Below are 21091 nucleotides of genomic sequence, written 5' to 3'. Positions count from 1 at the left end.
AAGAGAGTACACAGTGACTGAAGTTTAATTTGTCAAGGTGCCTGGCCTAGGAGAACCTACATACACATTGCTTATAATTAACAGAGCTTCTTTGGGAAACAATAACTATTATCCCCTACAAAATCCTCATGCTTAGGGAGATAGTAGCAGTTCTAGACCATTTGTTCCGGTAGCTGAACCCAGAGGATTTCTCTTTTTGTCCAAAAAGAGAAAGGGAGGATGGAGGAAGTGACACTTGAGACCTCATCAAGCCAATGACCGTCTCCCTGTGAGGACTCGCCAGAGGGCACCCTGCACATCAGGATTCCTGAGGCTGTAGATGATTGGATTCAGCATGGGACTGATGACAGTGTTAAAAATTCCAACAGCTTTATCTTTATCTGAAAGCTTGGTGGAACCTAGTCGCATGTAGTTAAAGATACCTGAACCATAGAATACGGCAACCACAGTGAGGTGGGAGCCACATGTGGAGAAGGCTTTCTTCCTGCCCTCCACTGAGCGGATTCGTAGAACTGCAGCTGCCACATGGGCATAGGAAGTGACAGTGAGAGCCATGGGGGTGCCTGCCATTATGAAACCAACAGCAAAGAGCAGCAGCTCATTGAGTTGTGTGCTGGAGCAGGAGAGCTGGAAGAGCTGTGGGAGGTCACAGTAGAAGTGATTGATCACATTGGGGCCACAGAAGTTGAGTGTGGATATGGCTACAGTGTGGGTCAGTGCATTGGTGAAGGCACAAGCCCAGGACACAACCACCAACAACCTTTGGACCATCGGGCTCATGCAGGTGCTATAAGTGAGGGGCCGGCAGATGGCCAGGAATCTGTCATAGGCCATGGCTGTCAACAGGAAGCAGTCCACCCCAACCAGGAGATGGAAGAAGAAGAGCTGTATGAGGCAGGCTCTATACGGAACTATATGCTTGTGGGACAACAGACGACCCAACATTGAGGGAACAGTGACGGTAATGCACCCAACATCCAGCACTGATAGGTTCCCCAGGAAGAAGTACATGGGGTTATGGAGTTTGGGCTCCACCAAGATGGCTGCCAGGACGCTGAGGTTGCCCCCAACTGTGACCAGGTAGGCAAAGAGGAAGAGTACAAAGACAACTGGCCACAGCTCTGGTGTCTCTGCCAAGCCCAGAAGGATGAATTCAGTAATGTCTGTTCCATTGGCCCCAGATTTTGGCAGCATTAGTTCCTGCAAGGAAACAACCAAGGAGATAAAGAATCATTCCTCTCAATATATTTGTTCAAAAAGAAGAAATAAACTAACTTCTATATGCCGAGCCCTCTGCTAAACTCCCCCTCTCTCAGTAAGGACTTTCCCACTGCCCCGGTTGTATCACACACGTTGAAACTTTCACTACATTTATCTCAATAGCTTTACTTCATTCTCAAGTGCCTGAACAGGTAACATCACCACTCTGAACCTCTCTCTCTCTCCTAGCTGAAGGAATCTATTTGTACAGATTATGAATGACAAAACCCTTGGGGAAAATAATTAACCAGAAAGTGTACTTCTGGTTTGAACATGGCAGAGTAAATTTGGAACTTTATCTTCTCAAAACTCATCCTTTCCCAAGACATGCAGAACAAGAATAAAAGTACAGATTCTATTTTCAAAGAAACTAGAAAATATCCAAAACTCTAATCCACAAACTAGATGAGATTGCTTCAAGAATAATGGAGATCAAATAGGAGAGTGGCAGAGAGAGAAAATTCATGCCTGTAGAAAAAGCTGGACAACTACAATTCTCCATAGAAAAGAGCACTCACTAAGGAAAAAAATCAAAAGCCCTAGTTTCCAATGATGGGAGTAGGGTGCATAGTATAGCATAGTTACCTTCTGTGATCCTGAGTTGGATTCAAGAAGCAGAGGAAGGGCTCAAGGAAGAATCTCACAGGCAAGTGTATTTGCAGGATTTAGACACAGCATGAAGCTAGAGGTGAGAGATAAGGAAAATAACTCACAAGAGTTCTACAGTAATCAATCTGTCTACATTGATTAAAGACAAGAACAAGCTAAAATAACTCACCCCTAAATTTGAATCATAAGGTAAGTTCCTGCCAGCCTGGAACATGAGCTTAGCCTGTTCGATACAAGTCTCCTGCAAATAGCTAACTCAGAAAAAAACTCACTTCATTCAAGGATTCAAAAACAAACAAGCACTGAATCTATACAAGGATTCCAGAAACAAAAGGAAAGAAAGAACCAAGAAAAACAAATAGATAAAACTCACTCCATGTAAGATGGTTGCCATGGAACAGATGAAAATTGTGATCAAACATTTCAACATAATCTGAAAAAGCTTAAGGAAGCATTTTCCTCTATGAGATAAGAGGACAAAGTAAAAATACAAGAGCTGAGAAAAGCGATGGCAAGAAAGACATAAAATACAAGCTGGGAGAAGATAGGAACAAATGTTAAAGAAATGTAAAATTATGACAAAAAGAAAAACAAAATTGGAAACAGCAGAATGGGAAAAATTCAGACAGAGACAAGACCAGTATTTAAAAAGATAACAAAATGAAATGGAAAAAGATGGAAAATGATAGATGTAGGGACAGAAAAAAAGGAAATTCAACATATGTACAACTGGAATTGTGAAAGAAGGAGATCAAAATAATGAGAAAGAACAATTGTTTGACAGTAAATTTCAGATCAAAAAATTTTCCAGAAAGAAGAGAGTATTTGAATCTACAGATTGCAAGGGCCTACCTTGTCCCAGGAAAAATCATATATCTAGAGTTCCAGCACTATTACCTGCCACTGTAATATTACTGGATATCAAAGTTTTAAAAAAAAAGAATTGGTTGCCAAGCAAAAAAGGTCATGTCAATTTTAAAGAAAAGAAATTAAGCTGGCCTCTCACTTCTTCAAATCAGCATTCAGAACCGAGATATAATGGAAAAGTGGAAAAGTGCCTTCAATATTTGCAAGAAAAGAAAATGTGATCCCAAAATACTATAACTATCTGGACTACTATTCAAGTATAAGGTTAATCTTGCAGTGCAAGATTTCAAGTAATATTATTAATATTAACCACTCTTGAAAAAAGCAGACTCCAGGGTTTTTAAACAAAAGTTTTTTTTTTTTAAACACACCTCAGCCAATAAAGACAAAAATGGAAAACCACAGGATATGAACAGGTGGTCAGTTGTAAATGTATTTCAGTATAGGACCAAGACGAAAACATTTGTGGAAATTATAGGTATAGAATAAAATGTAAATGTTTTAAAAATCTGAAAAGGTAAAATGGTTATAATTAAAAGAAAGGAAGAGATGAGATGGGAGGAAGGATAGATGTGCTTATTTCCTCATATTCCATAGCTAAGTGTTAAAAGATATCATTCAACAGAGGATTTTGCGCACAGTGAAACTACTCTGAATGATACTATAATGGTGGATATAAGTCATTATAAATTTGTCCAAACATGTAGCATGTACAACACCAAGAGTGAACCCTAATGTGAACTATGGACTTTCGATGCTAATGATGTGTCAATATAGCTTTACCAATTGTAACAAATGCACGCCTCTGGTGGGGGATCTTGATAATGCAGAAGGCTATGCATACGTGGGGGGAAAAGACATATGGGAAATCCCTGTACCTCCTGCTCAGTTTTGCTGTGAATCTAAAACTTCTCTGAAGTCTATTTGAAAATAAAAAGAACATTCCAGATAGTAAGCAGAAAAAACATAAAGACCTAGGGTTCCCTGATGATTTTCCTGAAGTGCTAAATTAACCACCCTTATCTCCAGACTTATTGTGTAAATTATACATTTTCCATATATTGATTTTTTATAAATATCATTTAAATCTTCTAAATTATGTAACAGAGTTATAAGTACACAAACCAGTATAAAAGAAAAGATTAAGGTAACATAATCAAATAAATCATATAGTATAGGAGAAAGAGAAAAGGGAGAGGAAAGGAAATATACTAATTTCATCACTGTTTACACTAGGAAATTAAGAGACAATGTCTAAAAACATAAAGTTTTAGAACTTTACATAAAATTCTAGTTATAAACGGAACCCTAGAACAAGCTTCCAAGTTGTCGGAATAAACACACATGTAAAACAAAGTAAAACAAATATAGACCTTACAATGAAAGAATTTTTCAAAAGAATAGAAGCAAAAAACATAGCATGAAATAAGAGAACAGAATTAGGATCAAACATAACAATAAAGTTGAATGAGCTAAACTCATGGTAGTAAAAGACAAGAATTTCAGATTAGATCTAAAAAATCCAATTCTGTGCTGATTCCTAAATTTAGCCCAAAGTTAATCATAAAGTTTAAAGACAAAAAATATCAGTCAAATATAAACAACATAAAGCAGGGATCATGATCTTAATATCAAATGCAATTGAATTCAAAAAAGGGCATAAAATAAATGAGAATAAAAAGAGGACTTTGTAATTATAAAGGTGCAGGAAGATACAATAGTGTGAAAACGAATGCTCCAAACACCTGGCATTGGTACATAAAGTGAAAAGTGCAGGGTATCAAGGAAAAATAGCCATAAACAAGGTAATAGGGGATTTTAGGGACTTTCAATCTACAATAGAGTTAAGTTGACATAATAAAGTAAAGCTATAAAAGACGTCAATATAATTATTCCAGAGGTAGAACTAATTGATATCTATACCGTTCCCAAGTGCCCATGAAACATTCACACCCCAAAAAAGAGCATATATAAACAAGAAATGTAGCAAATCCCAAAATAACAAATAATACAGGCAATAATATTTAATCAGAATCCAATTTAAAGAAAAATGACTTGTAAAATAAATCCCAATATTTTAAAAAGTCCTTACGAAACAGTTGTACAAACAGGGAATCACAACTAAAACATCCCTGGGAGAGTGGAAGAAGGAGATGATGAAACCAACACACATTAGAACATGTGGATTATGACTAAGTCAGTGTTCAGAAGAAAACACATAGCCTTAAGTAAATATACTAAAAACACAAAAGAAAAAAAATTGATTCAATGATCAAATCAAGAAATTAGAAAAAGAACTATAAGAAAATAGTAACAATAAAAGCAAAACTTGATTAGAAAAGAGAAAAACAGAATAACAAGTTCAAAGAGATTTCTTTTGGGTGGGGCGAGGGGGGAAATGAAATTGACAAATTTAAAATTTACTCAATCAAGAAAAAAGCACAACTCTGTAAAATAATAACTGATAAGGGAAAAAGGATCACGGTTAGATTAAAAGATAAAAATCTACTTAAAAGGTCACTTTTCCCCCATCTATGCAAAAGTTTTTTTGAAAAATTGGACAAAATGGGTAAGATTTGATAAAAATGTAAGTTATGAAAACTTATCCCAGAGGAAGTGAAAAATTGAAACAGGTTAATTACTATAGAAAAAATAGAGAAAGTTGTCCAAAAGCTAGAGCTACTCCATTCCATTATCCCCACCGCCAACATCCACCACCTCCCCAGAAAATAGGGAAATTTTGTCAAATCTTTAAAGAATAGATTTCTCCAGTGATACTTAAACCGTCCCAGAACACTGAAGACAGAGGAAAGCTTCTCAAATTAAGTTTGTGGAGAGAGCATAACATTGACATCCAAAATCAACAAAGTGTACCAAAAACAAAAAGTGTACAAAAAAAAATAAAAGGAAAGAAAGAAAAATATGGCCAACTCTTTACTGATATTCATGTAAATCCTAAATGAAATATTAGGATACAGCAACCAGAAATATAAAACAAAAATTTTCATCACCAGTTGAGTTTATTCCAAGAAAGCAAATATGGCTTAAAATTATTGAAAATGTTAGTATATTAAATTATATTAATTGATTAAGAGTAAAAAAAATTATTCTCTCTATACATTTGAAAAGGCATTAGATAATATGTTACCCATTGTTGATTTTAAGTATTGTTTAAATATAGGAATAATGGAGATTTACTTAACATGAATCATAGAGCTGCTTTCATTCTTTATGGGAAATACAAGAAGCATTCCCATTAACTACAAGGAAAAAAGCCTAATTACCTGTTGAGTTTTACACAGTTCAGGAAATACTGGCCAATAAAAAGAAATTTGGGACTAAATTGGAAGTGAAGAGATAAATCATAATTATTTGTACATAATATGATTGTATACCTGCAAAACCAAGATTCAGATAAGAAAACTATTATATACTGATAAAAGACTTCAGCGAATTGGGTGGATTAAAAATTGATGTACAGATGTCAATAGCTTACATGAATAAAAATAAATTTTTTTATTACAAGATATAATGGAAGAAAATGCCATGCTTATAATCATAAAAAAGATGATATACATCCCAGGGATTAAACTTAACAAGGAATGTAAAATAACTTCATAAAGAAAACATTAAAATAAGCTGAAGCATACAAAATGTGATTTGAACAAATGGAAAAACATCTCATGTTCTTGGACTGGAAGATTCAGTTCCACTAAGATATTTATCTCTATAATCAATAAATTATGGCAATTCTCAACTAAAAAGAAATGCCAATAGGATACATTTTTAGAAGACAAGCTGGTTCTAAGTCCATAAGAAAAACTAGTAAGAAGAGCATGTAGGAAAATAATGGTCAATAGTGAGGGTGGACTAAGGGTCCCAGCTTTGACACGTAGTATAAAGCCACAACAATGTGAACACTTGGAACCGGCTCAAGAGCAGCCTGACAGAACAATGGAAGGAAATGAAAATTCCCTGCATAAACAAGATGAAGGCTAAAAATCATATGATCATCTCAATAGATGCAGAAAAAACAGACAAAATTCAACATCCTTTCATGAAAAAACTCTCAACAGATTGGGTATACATGGATTGTATCTCAATATAAGAAAGGCCAAATATGACAAGCCCACAGCTCACATCATACTCAGCAGTGAAGAGCTGAAAGCTTTTCCTCTAAGATCCGGCACAAGACAAGGATGCCCCCTCTCACCACTTTTATTCAACATAGTAATGAAAGTCCCAGCCAGGCTTCCCTCATTATGCTGTGACTACTCCCTGCTTATAAATTTCAACAGGTCCTTCACGCACTAGGTTGGTCTTAGGGATCAGATCAGGCTGCCGGGTTCTATGTGGGGAAGCTGAATACTAAATCTCCTCCCACACACCCCTAACAGAATCGGAAAACAAGCTTCATCTAAGAAAAATGAGGGAACTGATAAAGGTGCCCGGAAGAGGAACTTCAGTCTCTGGGTCATAGTCTGAGCTCTGCCACTCACCTGAGATGTCATCCTGAGCAAGTCTCTTATTTTTGTTTTTGACACCTTGATTGCTGCATCTGTAAGACCAGGAGGTTTGACTTAGTAACAACTAAAGTCCCTTCCCTACGACACAGGAGCAGAGGGAGGACCATAAAAGAATGCACCTTGTTATGGCACAGAAGCCAGTGAGGTTTTGTGGAGAGGGATGTAAAGCGGGTGAGACTGCACAAGCTCAGTCAGCTCCTCCAGGGGAGAGGTAAGGGGCTTTATATACGGAAATGAGATAAAGAGAGGCCAGAACCATCTCTGTCCCGAGACTTCTCCACCACAGTGTTATCCTCTTGGGACATCGAAATTAGCCCAAGAAGGGGGAGAAGGAAGTGAGGAGAGCTAAGGACACGTAAATAATATACGCACTAATAAATACTTTGCAGTGATGTCTCATAACTCGGTGGTGATTTAGAATTTTTCCAAACATTTTTATCTCCATCCCCATATTAATCTATGGGGCTAATTAGGGCAGTGATTATAACAACTTCATATAACAGAGGGGGACATAGTGAAGCTGTTTGCCTTCTGAAAACCACCCAGCAAACTAAAGGCGGAGCCAGGACTGAATCTGGGTCCCCAGACTGAGGGTTTTGCTCTCCCAGACGTCTGGTCCAAACGGGTTATGGGGTAGAGACAAGCTGACTCCTAAACCTGGGGATGAGGAGGAAACCCAAGAAAGGAGGCAAAAGCTGGAGAAGCCCTTTCCAACTTCAAATTCTTAATGAATCCTCAGGAACAAAGTGCATTCCCACCCAGGGCCTTGTTAGTGAGGGCCACAGAGACTGTGTCCTGGGAGACTCATAACGCTCCTGAGAGAGGCAGCAGAAGCCCTGTGCTGTGCTAGGAGGGACCAGGGGCCCCCTGGGAAGTTGTTCCCTACCATGATTTTCTGGGCCAGGTCCTTAGAAGATGAGAGTCTAGTGACAGAGGTGATGAGAGAGAGGAAGTTGGAGAGGTTGTATAGTGTAGCCCTTGGACTCTTACGTCCTCCTCAGTTAACTGCTCACCCAAGCCCATGTGACGGCATCCTGTCTTTGGGAAGCCTGCTGGACTTTACAGACGGATAGACCTGCTTTTCCAGTTACTAGCAACTATTGAACTCTTTTGGACCCCAGTTTCCTCATCTCTGGACTGATAGTAATATCCACTTTTAGGGCTGCTGTGAGGATTAAATGAAGTAACACACATAAAGTTCCTAGTAGGAGACCACCAATGTTGTTATTAACATAATAATAATTGATAACACTTATGGTGTGCTTGTTATCTACAGGACACTCTTCTACGAGCTTTATATACACTAAATCCCAATCAACCCTTAGAACAATTATATGAGGTAGATACCTTTATTATTCCCATTTTACAGATAAATAAATTGAGGTTCAAAGTGACTCACTAACTTGCATAAGGCCACATACTTAGGACTTTGATAAGTTGGGGTTCAAACTTGCATTTGTCTGATTCCAAGGTACATGATCTCAACAATTACATTACATTATTTACTCTTCCACCTCCTTCTAATTAACCCGTCTCCCCCAAACAATATATTTTTAGATTCTGTTGTTTGTGATAAATATTGCTCAAATGCACCATGGACTATGCTCCAGGGAGGAGCCTAAGGCATCCAACTCTCATAATAGTAGCCTCTGCTCCACCCCAATACCCCGGTCCATAGCACTGAGATTGACTTCCAGCTGCTACTTCCAGTGTAACTCTCTTGCTCTCCCATTTCATCTGCTACTTACTCTCACAGCAAAGAATTATCCCCTTGACTTGGTGGTGTTATGGGGAGCTAACTCTCCACTATTAGGTTTGCATCGTTGGCTTAAGGATGTAATATCTGAATGTCAAAGCTTTTCATCATTCAGTAACATTTTTCTAAACCTAAAACAATAAAGGTATTATATATAAAAATTTATAAATGGTAGCAGAAGCTTAAGCATCAATAAGATCCACAATTAAATTAAATTAGTTTCCTAATTTAATTAATTAGGAAATTAGAAATTAAAATATAGTTTTAATTAAAATATAGAAATTAAATATAGTTTCCTAAATAATTCTCGGGTAAAAGAGGAAAATGACTACTCCAGTATTATACCAATGTAAGAATAGAGAGATCAGTACAAATCAGCCTTCATATAGATTTTCAGCCTAGATTCACATTATCTTGGTTGTCAGAGATCTTTACGCCTTGAACCCAGTTTCAAGTTATGTTGGACATGTAGTGCCACTGTTATGGACTGAATGTTTGTGCCCCACCCCCAAATTCATATGTTGAAATCCTAACCCCCAAAGAGATGGTATTAAGAGGTGGGACATTTGGTAGGCGATTAGGTCATGAGGATGGAGCCTTCATGAATGCTGTTAGTGCCCTTATAAAAGAGACACAAGAGAGCTCCCTCACCCTTTCTGCCATATGAGGACACTATGAGAAGATGGCCATCTATAAAATGAACAGGAAATGGACCCTCACCATACACAGAATCTTCTGGCGCCTTGAGTTGCACTTCCCAGCCTCCAAAACTGTGAGAAATAAGTTTCTGTTGTTTATAAGCCACCCAATCTATATTTTAGCAGTCCAAACAGACTAAGACAGCCACCATGTGCCACCAGAAGCAGAAACAAATCATCTTTGAAAGAAATAAAGGATCTTTGGAAGAAGATACCTTCATCCTAGGTGTTAAATTATTCATATAGATGACTTTTCACTAGTACCAAGTCTGACTGGCACACAGTCAAAGAAAACCAGATATATTAGTTTCCTAGGGCTGCCATAGCAATGTACTACACACTGAGTGGCTTAAAACAACAGAAATTTATTGTCTCACCGTTCTGGAGGCTAAAAGTCTGAAATCAAGGTGTTGGAAGTGCCATGTGCCCTTAGAAACCTGTAGGGGAATCCTTCCTACCCCCTTCCTGGCATCTGCTGGTTTACCAGCAATCTTTGGCACCCCTTGGCTTACAACTCCATAATTCCAATCTCTGCCTTCATCATTACATGGCATTCTCCCTGTGTGTCTGTGTCTTCACATGGCTGTCTTCTTACAAGGACACTGGTCATATTGGATCAGCAGCCTACTCTACTGCAGTATGACCTCATCTTAACATAACTAATTACATCCGCAATGACCCTATTTCCAAATAAGGTCACATTCTGAAGTACTAGGGGTTAAGACATCAACATATCGTTTTTGGAAGACACAGTTCAACCCATAACAGCAGGTACACAAAGAAACAAAGCATCATGATTAAGAAAGGACAGACAACAAAACATCCCCACAAAGACTTTATATATTGAAACATACAATTGTAAATAGCTTACTCTGTTTAAAGTATTAAAAATATACTTGCAAATATCTCTAGAACAAAAACTGTGAAAAATGACTTGGAATAAGATTCTAAAAAAATTAATTGAACTTCTATAAATAAAGAATATAACAGCTTTAAAAAGTCAGTGAACAGTTTTGGCAGCAGGCTAGAGAGAACAGAAGAGAAAATTACTGAACAAGAATATAGTCTAAAAAGAACTTATCCAGAATGTAGCACAGAGATATTTAAAAAGATGGAAAATGAAGATGGTAGCAAACATTGAGGATAAATTAGTAAAGACAGGTGAAGGCTATATTTAACTGGAGCTCTAGAAGTTGTTCAGGGATCATGGAGAAATAATAATGCTTAAAGAGTATTGCCCATGAGTTTATTCATGAATGTATTTGAAAAATACAAAAAATACAAAAGAATATATTTGAAAAGATAAAAAAAATTGAACTTCTAATTGTTGGAAGACATCAAAAACAAAGATGAAAGAAAATGGAAAATCGGGAAACTGTGGAATTATTTGCAAACTATATGGCCAAAGGATAATAGCCACAATACATAAAAAGTTTCTACAAATCAATAAAAAAATTAACAGTCCAGTAGAAAAAGAGGTAAAGGACATTAAAAAACAATTCTCAGGAAGCCGTGACATCAGCAAGATGGCAAGATAGGAGGTCCCAAAGATCACCCCTCCCCAAAAAACAATAAATAAACAACTACACAAAGACAAAAATAGCTCTGGGAAAGCCCTGGACTACAAAAAAGAAGCAGCAGAAAATCCTGTAGAGTTCAAAAACCGAGGATGGCCACATTGAAGAGTGTGAAGAGCATTTTACCTGTGTTACCCCATCCTTCGTCCAGAGCAGCTCGGTGCCAAAAGGGATCTCCTTCATGGGATTTCACCCCACGAGAAAAGGAGAGCAGGAGAACCCCAGCAAGCCCCATCACTCCTGCAGATGTTTGCAGACTTTGCTACCAAGGACCCCCACAATCTTCATCAATGCTGAACCCAGCGGGTGGAGCCGTCAATTCCCTGCAGTTGCGTTTCCTCCCCGGGGCTGGAGCTGTCACTGCAGTGAGACCTGCCTCCAGAGACCCCAGTCACTACTGTCCCACTGTCTGAAAACACAACAGCAACTTCTCAACTACAGGAAGGGAGGTATCACTGCTCTGCACCCCACCCCCTGGGCCAAAGTCACAACTTTGACCCACCATCACCAAGCCAACCTATGCTGCTCTGTGACTGCATCCTAGGTCCTAAGTAGAAGCTTTGACCTGCTATCACCAGAGACTGCTGCCAGTGCCCTGTGTCCCAGGTCCCGGGTCCTGAGTCTTGGCATAGACCCTCCATAACCAGGCCACGCTGCTGAAGCTCTCTGCCCTGCTGCTTGGGTCCTGAGTCAGGGTTTTGATCCACCATCACTAGGACTAAACTGCTGCTACTCTGTTCCCTGCCTCCTGGGGCCAGAGTCAGGACTTAGACCTGTCATCTCCAGGGTGTGCTGCTGCTGCACCCTGCCACTCCAGGCCCAAACCACTGCTTCATCGTGTCATCCCTGGAACCAAGACACTGCTATATTTCCCCTTCTCCTCAGAGCCTGAGTCACTGCAGTGAGCCCCAGAAAACCAGACCCCAAGTCCACAGGAGACCTGCACACACCCACACATCAGATACCAGTGCCACCACCACAGCAAGTGCACCTGATCCCAGGACCCCAGCTCTACTGCCATCTGAGTGCAGCGCACCAGACCTGATATCAAGAGGGATCCCCTCGGCTAGAAGTGCCCCCCACAGGCAAAATAGGAGAACAAGAGAATGCCTGCAGTCTTCACACCAAGGACCCCAGTAGCTCTAGCTGCCACTGCCACCTGCAGGACCTCCACAGTTTTTACTCCTAAGACCCCTGAAGTTTTTGCCAATGTTGACCTCAGAGCTACTAGGGAGCTACATCAAACTAAAAAGTGTCTGCACAGCAAAGGAAGCAATCAATAAATTGAAAAAAGCAACCTATGGAATGGGAGAAAATATTTGCAAAGCATATATCTGATAAGGGGTTAAATTCTAAAATATATAAAGAACTCACAGAACACAATCCAAAAAGCAAATGATCCACTTTAAAAAATGGACAAAGGACCTGAACATAACTTTTTCAAAGAAGACACCCAAATGGCCAACAGGTACATGAAAATGTGCTCAACATCACTAATCATCAGGGAAATGCAAATCAAAACCACAATGAGATATCACCTCCACCTGTTAGGATGGCTATTATGAAAAAGACAAGAAATAACAAGTGTTGATGAAGACATGGAGAAAAGGAAACCTTTGTTCACTGTTGGTGGGAATGTAAATTGACGCAGCCACTATGGAGAACTGTATGGAGGTTCCTCAAAAAATCAAAACTAGAACTACCATATGAGACAGCAATTCCATTCTGGGCATATATCTGAAGGAAATGAAATCACTATCTTGAAGAGATATCTGTACTCTCATGTTCACTGCAGCATTGTTTACAATCGCCCAATATCGAAACAACATAAGTGTCCTTCAATGAACTATTGGATAAAGAAAATGTAGCATATATATATATACATAAACACACAAAGGAATATTATCCATCCATAAAAAAGAAGGAACTCCTACCACTTGTGACAGCATGGGTGGAATTTGATGGCATTGTGCTAAGTAAAATAAGCCAGACAGAGAAAGACAAATTCTGTATGGTAACGCATGTATGTGGAATCTAAAAAAAAAGACAAAAGAACAAAATAAACACCAATTTCATAGAAACAGACAGTTGAGTGGTGGTTGCCAGGGACGGGGTGGGGAGGGGGAAACAGGGAGATGTAGGTCAAGGGTACAAACTTTCAGTTACAAGATGAATAAGTTCTGAGGATCTAATGTATAGCCTGATGACTAAAGTTAATAATACAGTCCTGTATACCTGAAATTTGCTGAGAGTAGATCTTAAGTGTTCTCACTACACACACAAACAGTTAACTATGTGAGGTGATGGATGTGTTAATTATCTTTATCTTGATAATCATTCCACAATGTATATCAAGTCATCATGTTGTACACCTAAACATATACGATTATATTTGTCAATTATTCCTCAATCAACTTGGGGAAAAATTAATTCCCAATGAGGACATACTAATGGATTGTGTTAGTCAGCTCAGGCCTCCATAACAAAATACCACAGACTGGGTGGTTTGAACAACATAAATTTATTTTCTTACAGTTCTGGAGGCTAGAAGGCCGAGATCAGGGCATCAGCATGGCTAGGGTCTGGTGAGAGCTTGTTCTGGCTTGCAGAGAGCCACCTTCCCACTGTGTCCTCACATAGCAGGGAGAGAGAAAGAGTTCTCTCTCTGTCTCTTTCTCTCTTATGAGGCCACAGTCCTGTTGAATTAGGGCTAACTTCACCTTAATTGCTTTCTAAAATACCTCATTAGTACTTTCTAATTAATTTCATTTAACCTTAATTACTTCCTAAAGGCCCTGTCTCCAGAAACAGTTACATTAGGGGTTAGGGCTTCAACATATGAATTTTGGTGGGACACAATTCAGTTCACATCATGGATAATAAACATTTGAAAATATATTCAACCTTATGGGAACATCAAAGAAATGCAAAGTAAAATAATAATCAATAATTTTCAACCATTATAGTGTCAAAAATTAGAAGAATTTATTTATAATAGCCACTGTTGACAAAAATGTAGAGAACAAGCAGTTTCACTCACCATTGGAATAATAGGGCAAATTTTTTGCAAGATAAGAGGAAAATATGTATTAAAAATCTAAATTTTTATTTTATTCAACTCAGAATTCTTATTTATTAGAAATTATCTTATGGAAATGCTTTCAGAATAATAGAAACATACGTCTAAAGAATATTCTTTACAATATTGATGGTAATTACAGTGAATCTAGAAACGTTCTAAACTCCATCAAAAGGAATATGGCTAAGTAAATTATGAATAATGAATATATATAAACGCTAGGGAGTCATTAAATTAAAAATTATTTTATTTAATATTAAAATAAATAAGGTAAGTTTTTAGATATTTGACAGGTAAAAAAATCTACCATGTAATGTGTAAACAAAAAACAAGACATAACATGTCCCTAGGGATAGAGAAATCCCAAAGGAAATATAAATTCTCCACTGGTAAATACCCTGGAATCTTGCGACGTAGACAGGGTACTAGAATTCAGTGTCTCAAACTATACTGTACTAGGTGTGGGTCCCTGTGTGGGATCCTGTGTAAAATCAGGTTGGAGAGCTGTTTCAGGGGAAGCCTGACAGCAGGATGTGCTAATACTTGGCACCAGGCTGTGACTTTTCATATTTCAGTTTGGAAAGAGTCTTTGCTGGTGTATTTTTAGAGACTCCAGCAGAAAACAAACAGACTGTCCTTCCTGTAGGACCATGATCCTCTCAGGATACAGAGCTTCCTGGGTTCCACCTCCATCTGGAGTGGGAAGGGTCGCCAGGACCAAATGTCAACAAGCCAAGAGTTCTGGTCTACAGAACCTGTGCACCTATTATCAGGTAGAGTCTCCTAGGGGAACAAGAAGTATCACTTCCTAACAAAAGTCATTTTGCTCAAGGATCTAGGGGAAACAGAAATCATTTGCTGTGGTTCTGCACACCTGAGACACTCCTCATGCAAGGGATCGCTTCCCTGCGAGCACTCGCCTCAGGGCACCCTGCACATCAGGGTTCCGGAGGCTGTAGATGAGTGGGTTCAGCATAGGGCTGATGACAGTGTTGAGGATGCCAATCCCCTTGTCCTTGTCTGAAGCCTCCAGTGAGCCCAGCCTCATGTAGCTGAAGACACCTGTCCCATAGAAGATGCCCACCACAGTGAGGTGGGAGCCGCATGTGGAGAAGGCTTTCTTCCTGCCCTCTGCAGAACGTATTCGCAGGACTGCAACTGCCACATGGATGTAGGAGGTGACAATGAGAATCACAGGTGCACCTGCCATGAGGATACCCAGACCAAAGAGCAGCAGCTCATTGAGTTGGGTGCTGGAGCAGGAGAGCTGGAAGAGCTGTGGGAGGTCACAGTAGAAATGATTGATCATGTTGGGACCACAGAAGTTGAGTGTGGATATGGCTACAGTGTGGGTCAGTGCATTGGTGAAGGCAAAAGCCCAGGATACGGCCACCAATACCCTCTGGACCTTCTGGCTCATGCGGGTGCTATAGGTGAGGGGCCGGCAGATGGCCAGGAATCGGTCATAGGCCATGGCTGTCAACAGGAAACAGTCCACACCAGCCAACTGATGGAAGAAGAAGAGCTGTGTGAGGCAGGCCTCATATGGAACTGTACGCTTCTGGGACAGGAGACGACCTAACATTGAGGGAACAGTGACAGTGATGCACCCAATGTCCAGCACTGATAGGTTCCCCAGGAAGAAGTACATGGGGGTGTGGAGTCTAGACTCCACCAAGATGGCTGCCAGGATGCTGATGTTGCCTCCAACTGTGACCAGGTAGGCAAAGAGGAAGAGTACAAAGACAACTGGCTGAAGCCCTGGTGTCTCCACCAAGCCCAGGAGGATGAACTCAGTAACAGCTGTTCCATTGGCCCCAGATTCTGGCTCCATGGGTCCCTGTAAGACGACATCCCATAGTGGAAGGGATCAGTCTTCCCAACTTAGTTATTCAATAAAAATATATTGACTTGCTTTGACCCAAGCTCCAGGGTACATTCCCAAGTGTCCTCATGGACACCAAATTAGGTCCCCATATTGTGGTGGCTGTCAGTTTTAGAGATTCCATGTGGGTGAGAAATTTGATGCGGTGTCTCCTAAGGTGTCCTAAAAAATCTGAAATCCACGACTCCTGTTGTGTCACCCTCTAAGTCTAATTATAGCCCTAGACTCATTCGATAAATACTAAGGGAATTGACCTAGAGATAGGATCAAAACAGCTCCCCACACATATTAAATAATTAAAAAATAATTGAACTACCTCTCAATTGTCCTCTCAAATCCACTTTAACTTGAGTTATAAAGTTTCACACTCTTTGGTTTCATATCTTCCTATCTTTGCTCAAATTGATTATTTTCTCTGGAATGTCCTCTCACTAACTCCAAGTGCTCAAATCCTTTAAGACTCAACTAAAATGTTTCTCTTCCATGAAAGTTTTGTGGATCTTTCCGTATCTCAAACTCCCCTCCACTAAACTCCTGCAGCACTTTAGCTGTACACTTCACAGCACTTATCTGTGTTAACCTCTTGCATGGTCGTTTCTCCATAGAGCATTCCACTACTCTTCTACCCACTACAAGTGGCTTCAGGACATTTTTATGCCTGACTCAGCTTTGTATTCTCAACACCTATTATCACACTGTGCATACAGTAGGTGTTCAATATTTCTGAAATAAAGAAATGAATGAACTTGGCAACTAAGACCATAAGATCAACAAGTTTTCAGTGAAAGGAGGCATCAGATTGGGCTATACGAGTTGGGAAAGGTTTTCTGGATAAGTTGGAATTTATGCAAGACAGTGAAAGATTAATATGATTTGAGTGAGGTGTAAGTTTGAGTAAAAGGCACATAAGTACTGCTGTAGGAATCTCTGCTACCTTTATCTAGATGGGGCATTGGGAACAGTTAAGACAGTACAATATCCCCCACCCCCCCTCACAGGGATTACATTCCAAGACCTCTATTGGATGCCTGAAACCATAGATAGTACTGAACCCTATATAGACTATATACCTATACATACCTATGATAAAGTTTAATTTATAAATTAAGCACAATAAGAGATTAACAACAATAACTAATAATAAATAATAATAAAATAGGACAATTAAAACAATATACTGTAGTAAAACTTACCATAGATGTTAGCGACCTCAATGTAAGAGGTTTTTTCTTTCCTTATTAAGTCAAGAACTTTCACCTTTTCACTTAAAGGAAGCACTTCTGGCTTCTCTTTGGCATATCTGAATTGCAAGCATCACTACTCTTGAGCTTTGGGGCCATTATTAAGTAAAATAAGGGTTGCTTGAACACAAACACTGAAATACCGAGACAGTCAGTCTGATAACCAAGACGCTACTAAGTGACTAACAGGTAGCGTATACAGTGTGAATACGCTAGACAAAGGGATGATTCACATCCTGGGTGGGATGGAAAGGGACGGCATGAGATTTCATCACGCTACTCAGAACAGTGCACAATTTAAAACTTATAAATTGTTTATTTCTGGAATTTTCTAATTAATATTTTCAGACCACGGTTGACCCTGGGTAACTGAAACGGCAGATAAGAGAGACTACTGTAGTTGAAACAATCCATTCACTGACATGTTTTTCCTGAAAACAACTCAATAGAACTTGGCAATTAGGAGGAGCAGACCCTATGAATAAGTAAGGCTAGGCAAAAAGATCACTCCCTACAGAGATGCCATGTAACCCTCACTGTGTAGAGGTGAAGTTTACTTATCACCATGAAGATTCTAGGATGACCACTGGTCTATGCATCTAAGAAGCTCATCTTAAACAAGATCACCATGGGGATCTTAACTGAAGAGGTCCTCCTAGATTTCCACTCTTGGGTGTCCAGACTGAGCCCCAGGCTGCCTTTGCTGAGTGTTCACAGCTCCCTGCTCTGACATTCCAACTAAATCCTTCATGCATCTCATGATGAAGACACAATCAGGCCCTCTGATGTAGGGGTCTGGTCCAAGGTTGCTCCCTGAGGAATGAGTCTAACAGGAAGTTTGGGTTCAGTGAATGCCCTCATACTCGCTCCAATAAAAACAGAAAGCATACTTCATCCAACAAGGCCAGGCTTTGGCAAAGTGGCCTGGCATAGGAGAGTCCCAGCTCTTTCCCTCACTTGATGTGTTACCCTGAGCAAGACTCTGTTTCTCTTCTGAATCCTCTGTGAAATAGTAGGTTTGACTTCCTTGGTAACAACTCAAGTGGCTTCTCCATTATTAGGGAACAGAAGGGGACCTTGGAGAACACTCACCTTCTTACAGGTACAGCAGCCGGAGAGGTTTTGGTGAAGGGAAATGAAGAGGGTGCCCCACTGTGTGGGCCCTAGCCCCAGAGAGCAAGGAAGGGGCCATATATGAGAAAAGAAGTGAAAGAGAGATGAGATCATCTCTGCTGTGGGGCTCTATCCACTGCAGTGCCATCTCCTGGGGACCTCAAAAATTAGCCCTCCCAGGAAAAGTTGGGGATTTGGAGAGCCACAGACTGATAAACAGCCCAAGCCTTTAATGAACCCAATAATGTTGCTCCACAACATTACGATTTTTTTTATTGCGGTAACATTGGTTTATAACATTATATAAATTTCAAGTATACATCATTATACTTCTATTTCTGTGTAGATTACATCATATTCGCCACCCAAGAACTAATTACAATCCATCACTATACACATGTGCCTAATCACCCCTTTCATCCTCCTCCCTCCCCCTTTCCCCTCTGGTGACCACCAACCCCATCTCCGTCTCTATGTGTTTGCTTGCTGTTGTTTTTATCTTCTACTTATGAGTGAGATCATATGGTATTTGACCTTCTCCCTCTGACTTATTTTGCTTAACATAATACCCTCAATACCCTCATTCATGTTGTCACAAATGGCTTGATTTCATCATTTCTTATTTTGATTTTCTCTGAAAGGCCTCATGTCCAACTCCACACTCCACCTCTTATATTGATTCCATAGTAGTTACTAGGGGGTGTTATTAACCCATTTATCACACACGGACAGTGAGGGCCTGAGAGTTTATCCATCTTCCCAAAGTCACCCATGGAGCTAATGGAGCTGGGACTCAACCACAGTCCAGCCTGAGTGCTTTGCTCTCCCATATTCCTGGCCCAAAGAGCTCTGAGCAGAGAACAGCTGACTTCCAGGCTTGCCTTGACCTGGGGATGAGAGGAGGCACAAGAAAGGAGGCAAAGGGGAGAAGCCTTCTGCAAACTCAGTTTCCTAATGAGACCTCCCGAATATAATGCCTTCCTGCTCAAGGCCTTGTTAGTGGGGGCCACTGGGCTTGCATCTTGGGGGTCCCATAATGATTCTAGAAGTAGCAATAGGAGAATTGAGTTGTGTTAGGAGGGACCCTGGGGTCCCCAGGGATGTCATCCCCCACTCTCATTTTCTAGGCCAGTCCCTTAGAAGTGGAGTGTCCTAGTGATGAGATTAATGAACAGAGATTGTAGAGAGGTTGTCTAGAAACCCCTCAGTGCCCTACTCCCTGTTCAAACAGTGACTGCCCACCATAACGGAGACCTTGCACTTCCTTAGTTATAGGACCTCCAGCTCCTCATACTTTGCCAGGGCAGCCTGGTGCCATATGAAAAGTGTGGACATGGTGTATAGTCAGGCCCACTTTTCCAATTATTAGTGGTGTGACGTAGGACCAGCTGCTGACCTCCTCTGGGCTTCAGTTTCCTCATCTGTGAAGTGAGAACACTATCTCTGACCACACAGGGTCAGTCTGAGAATTAAATAAAATAACATGCTTACAGTTATTTGTAACTGGTAGGGGATCAATAAATATTAATAATAATGAAATAACGATCAATATGTTTACTGCATTTTAGTGCATTATCTTAATTAATCCCCCTTAATTAATCTTAATTATCTTAATTAATAACTCTTTCACGTAGCTTCATTTTTTGCCCCACTTTGCAGAGGAGGAACCTGAGGCTCATGTAATTTGCCTGATGTTGTACATCTAGGATGTAGCAGAGCTGGAACTCAGACCCCACAATGTGGTTTTACCAACTTCCTATAAAATTTTCCATCCCCTCTTCTTCCAACTGCTTCAAAAAGCAACTGCTGCCAATCATATACCCCTGTGACTCTGTGTCTGCCATCAAGACATACTCTGATGTTGGTGCCAACTTTTTCAGCTCTTTCACGGTCAATTGTAGATGCCTCCACCTATAGGATATTAGCCAATTGGGAAAGAGTTAGTGGGCGTATTGTCACCTTCAGATGCTTGCCATCTGTCTTACAACATGCCTGGTGTCTGTCATGCAGTACATGAGCCTGGAGCTCCATATCCAAGTCATGCTCATTCTAGTAAGCCCAGGATTCAGCTCTGGACTGTAATTCTGGCCAAAAGCTGCCACCATTTATAGTATGACTTTCTTACTGTCTCACTAAGTGGCTGTTGCCTGCCCTAAAAGGCATCATAACATGTTTTAGAGGTATAGTAATTAAGATCATGTCATATTTGAGCAAAATTACAGAAATGAACAAAAAGAACAAATTAGAGAGTCTGGAAATAATATGTGAAAATCTGATATATGATATGGGAAACCAATAGAGCAGTAGAAAAAGGACAAGACTTTCAATAAAAAAGTGATGGGCAATGAGGCATCCACAGAAAAAGATGATACTTTATGTCTTCCTCACTCCATGCACAAAAAAAGTTTTCTGTGGATTATATATTTATATTGAAGAGTAAAAATGTAAAACCTTAAACATAGTCTGTGGAATACCTTCAT

The 21091-nt window shown here is 39.9% G+C and overlaps 2 protein-coding genes across 2 annotated transcripts; both read right to left on the bottom strand.

Moving 5' to 3' along the window:
* Nucleotides 1-246: 246 nt before the first annotated feature.
* On the bottom strand, nt 247-1206 carry LOC101395079 (olfactory receptor 3A1). The gene has a single exon (XM_004433283.2). The coding sequence runs from the start codon at nt 1192-1194 to the stop codon at nt 247-249; it is 948 nt and encodes a 315-aa protein (XP_004433340.2). The 5' UTR covers nt 1195-1206.
* A 14052-nt stretch (nt 1207-15258) lies between these two features.
* LOC101394835 (olfactory receptor 3A1-like) lies at nt 15259-16218 on the bottom strand. The gene has a single exon (XM_004433282.2). It carries the CDS (start codon nt 16204-16206, stop codon nt 15259-15261), a length of 948 nt encoding a protein of 315 aa, XP_004433339.2. The 5' UTR covers nt 16207-16218.
* Between the last annotated feature and the right edge of the window lie 4873 nt (nt 16219-21091).

Source organism: Ceratotherium simum, chromosome 16 (assembly GCF_057802395.1).
Source record: "Ceratotherium simum simum isolate JZ-2026a chromosome 16, ASM5780239v1, whole genome shotgun sequence".
Classification (NCBI taxonomy): domain Eukaryota; kingdom Metazoa; phylum Chordata; class Mammalia; order Perissodactyla; family Rhinocerotidae; genus Ceratotherium; species Ceratotherium simum.
The sequence above is the reverse complement of the archived record's forward strand: the minus strand, read 5'-3'. Positions and strand labels throughout refer to the sequence as shown.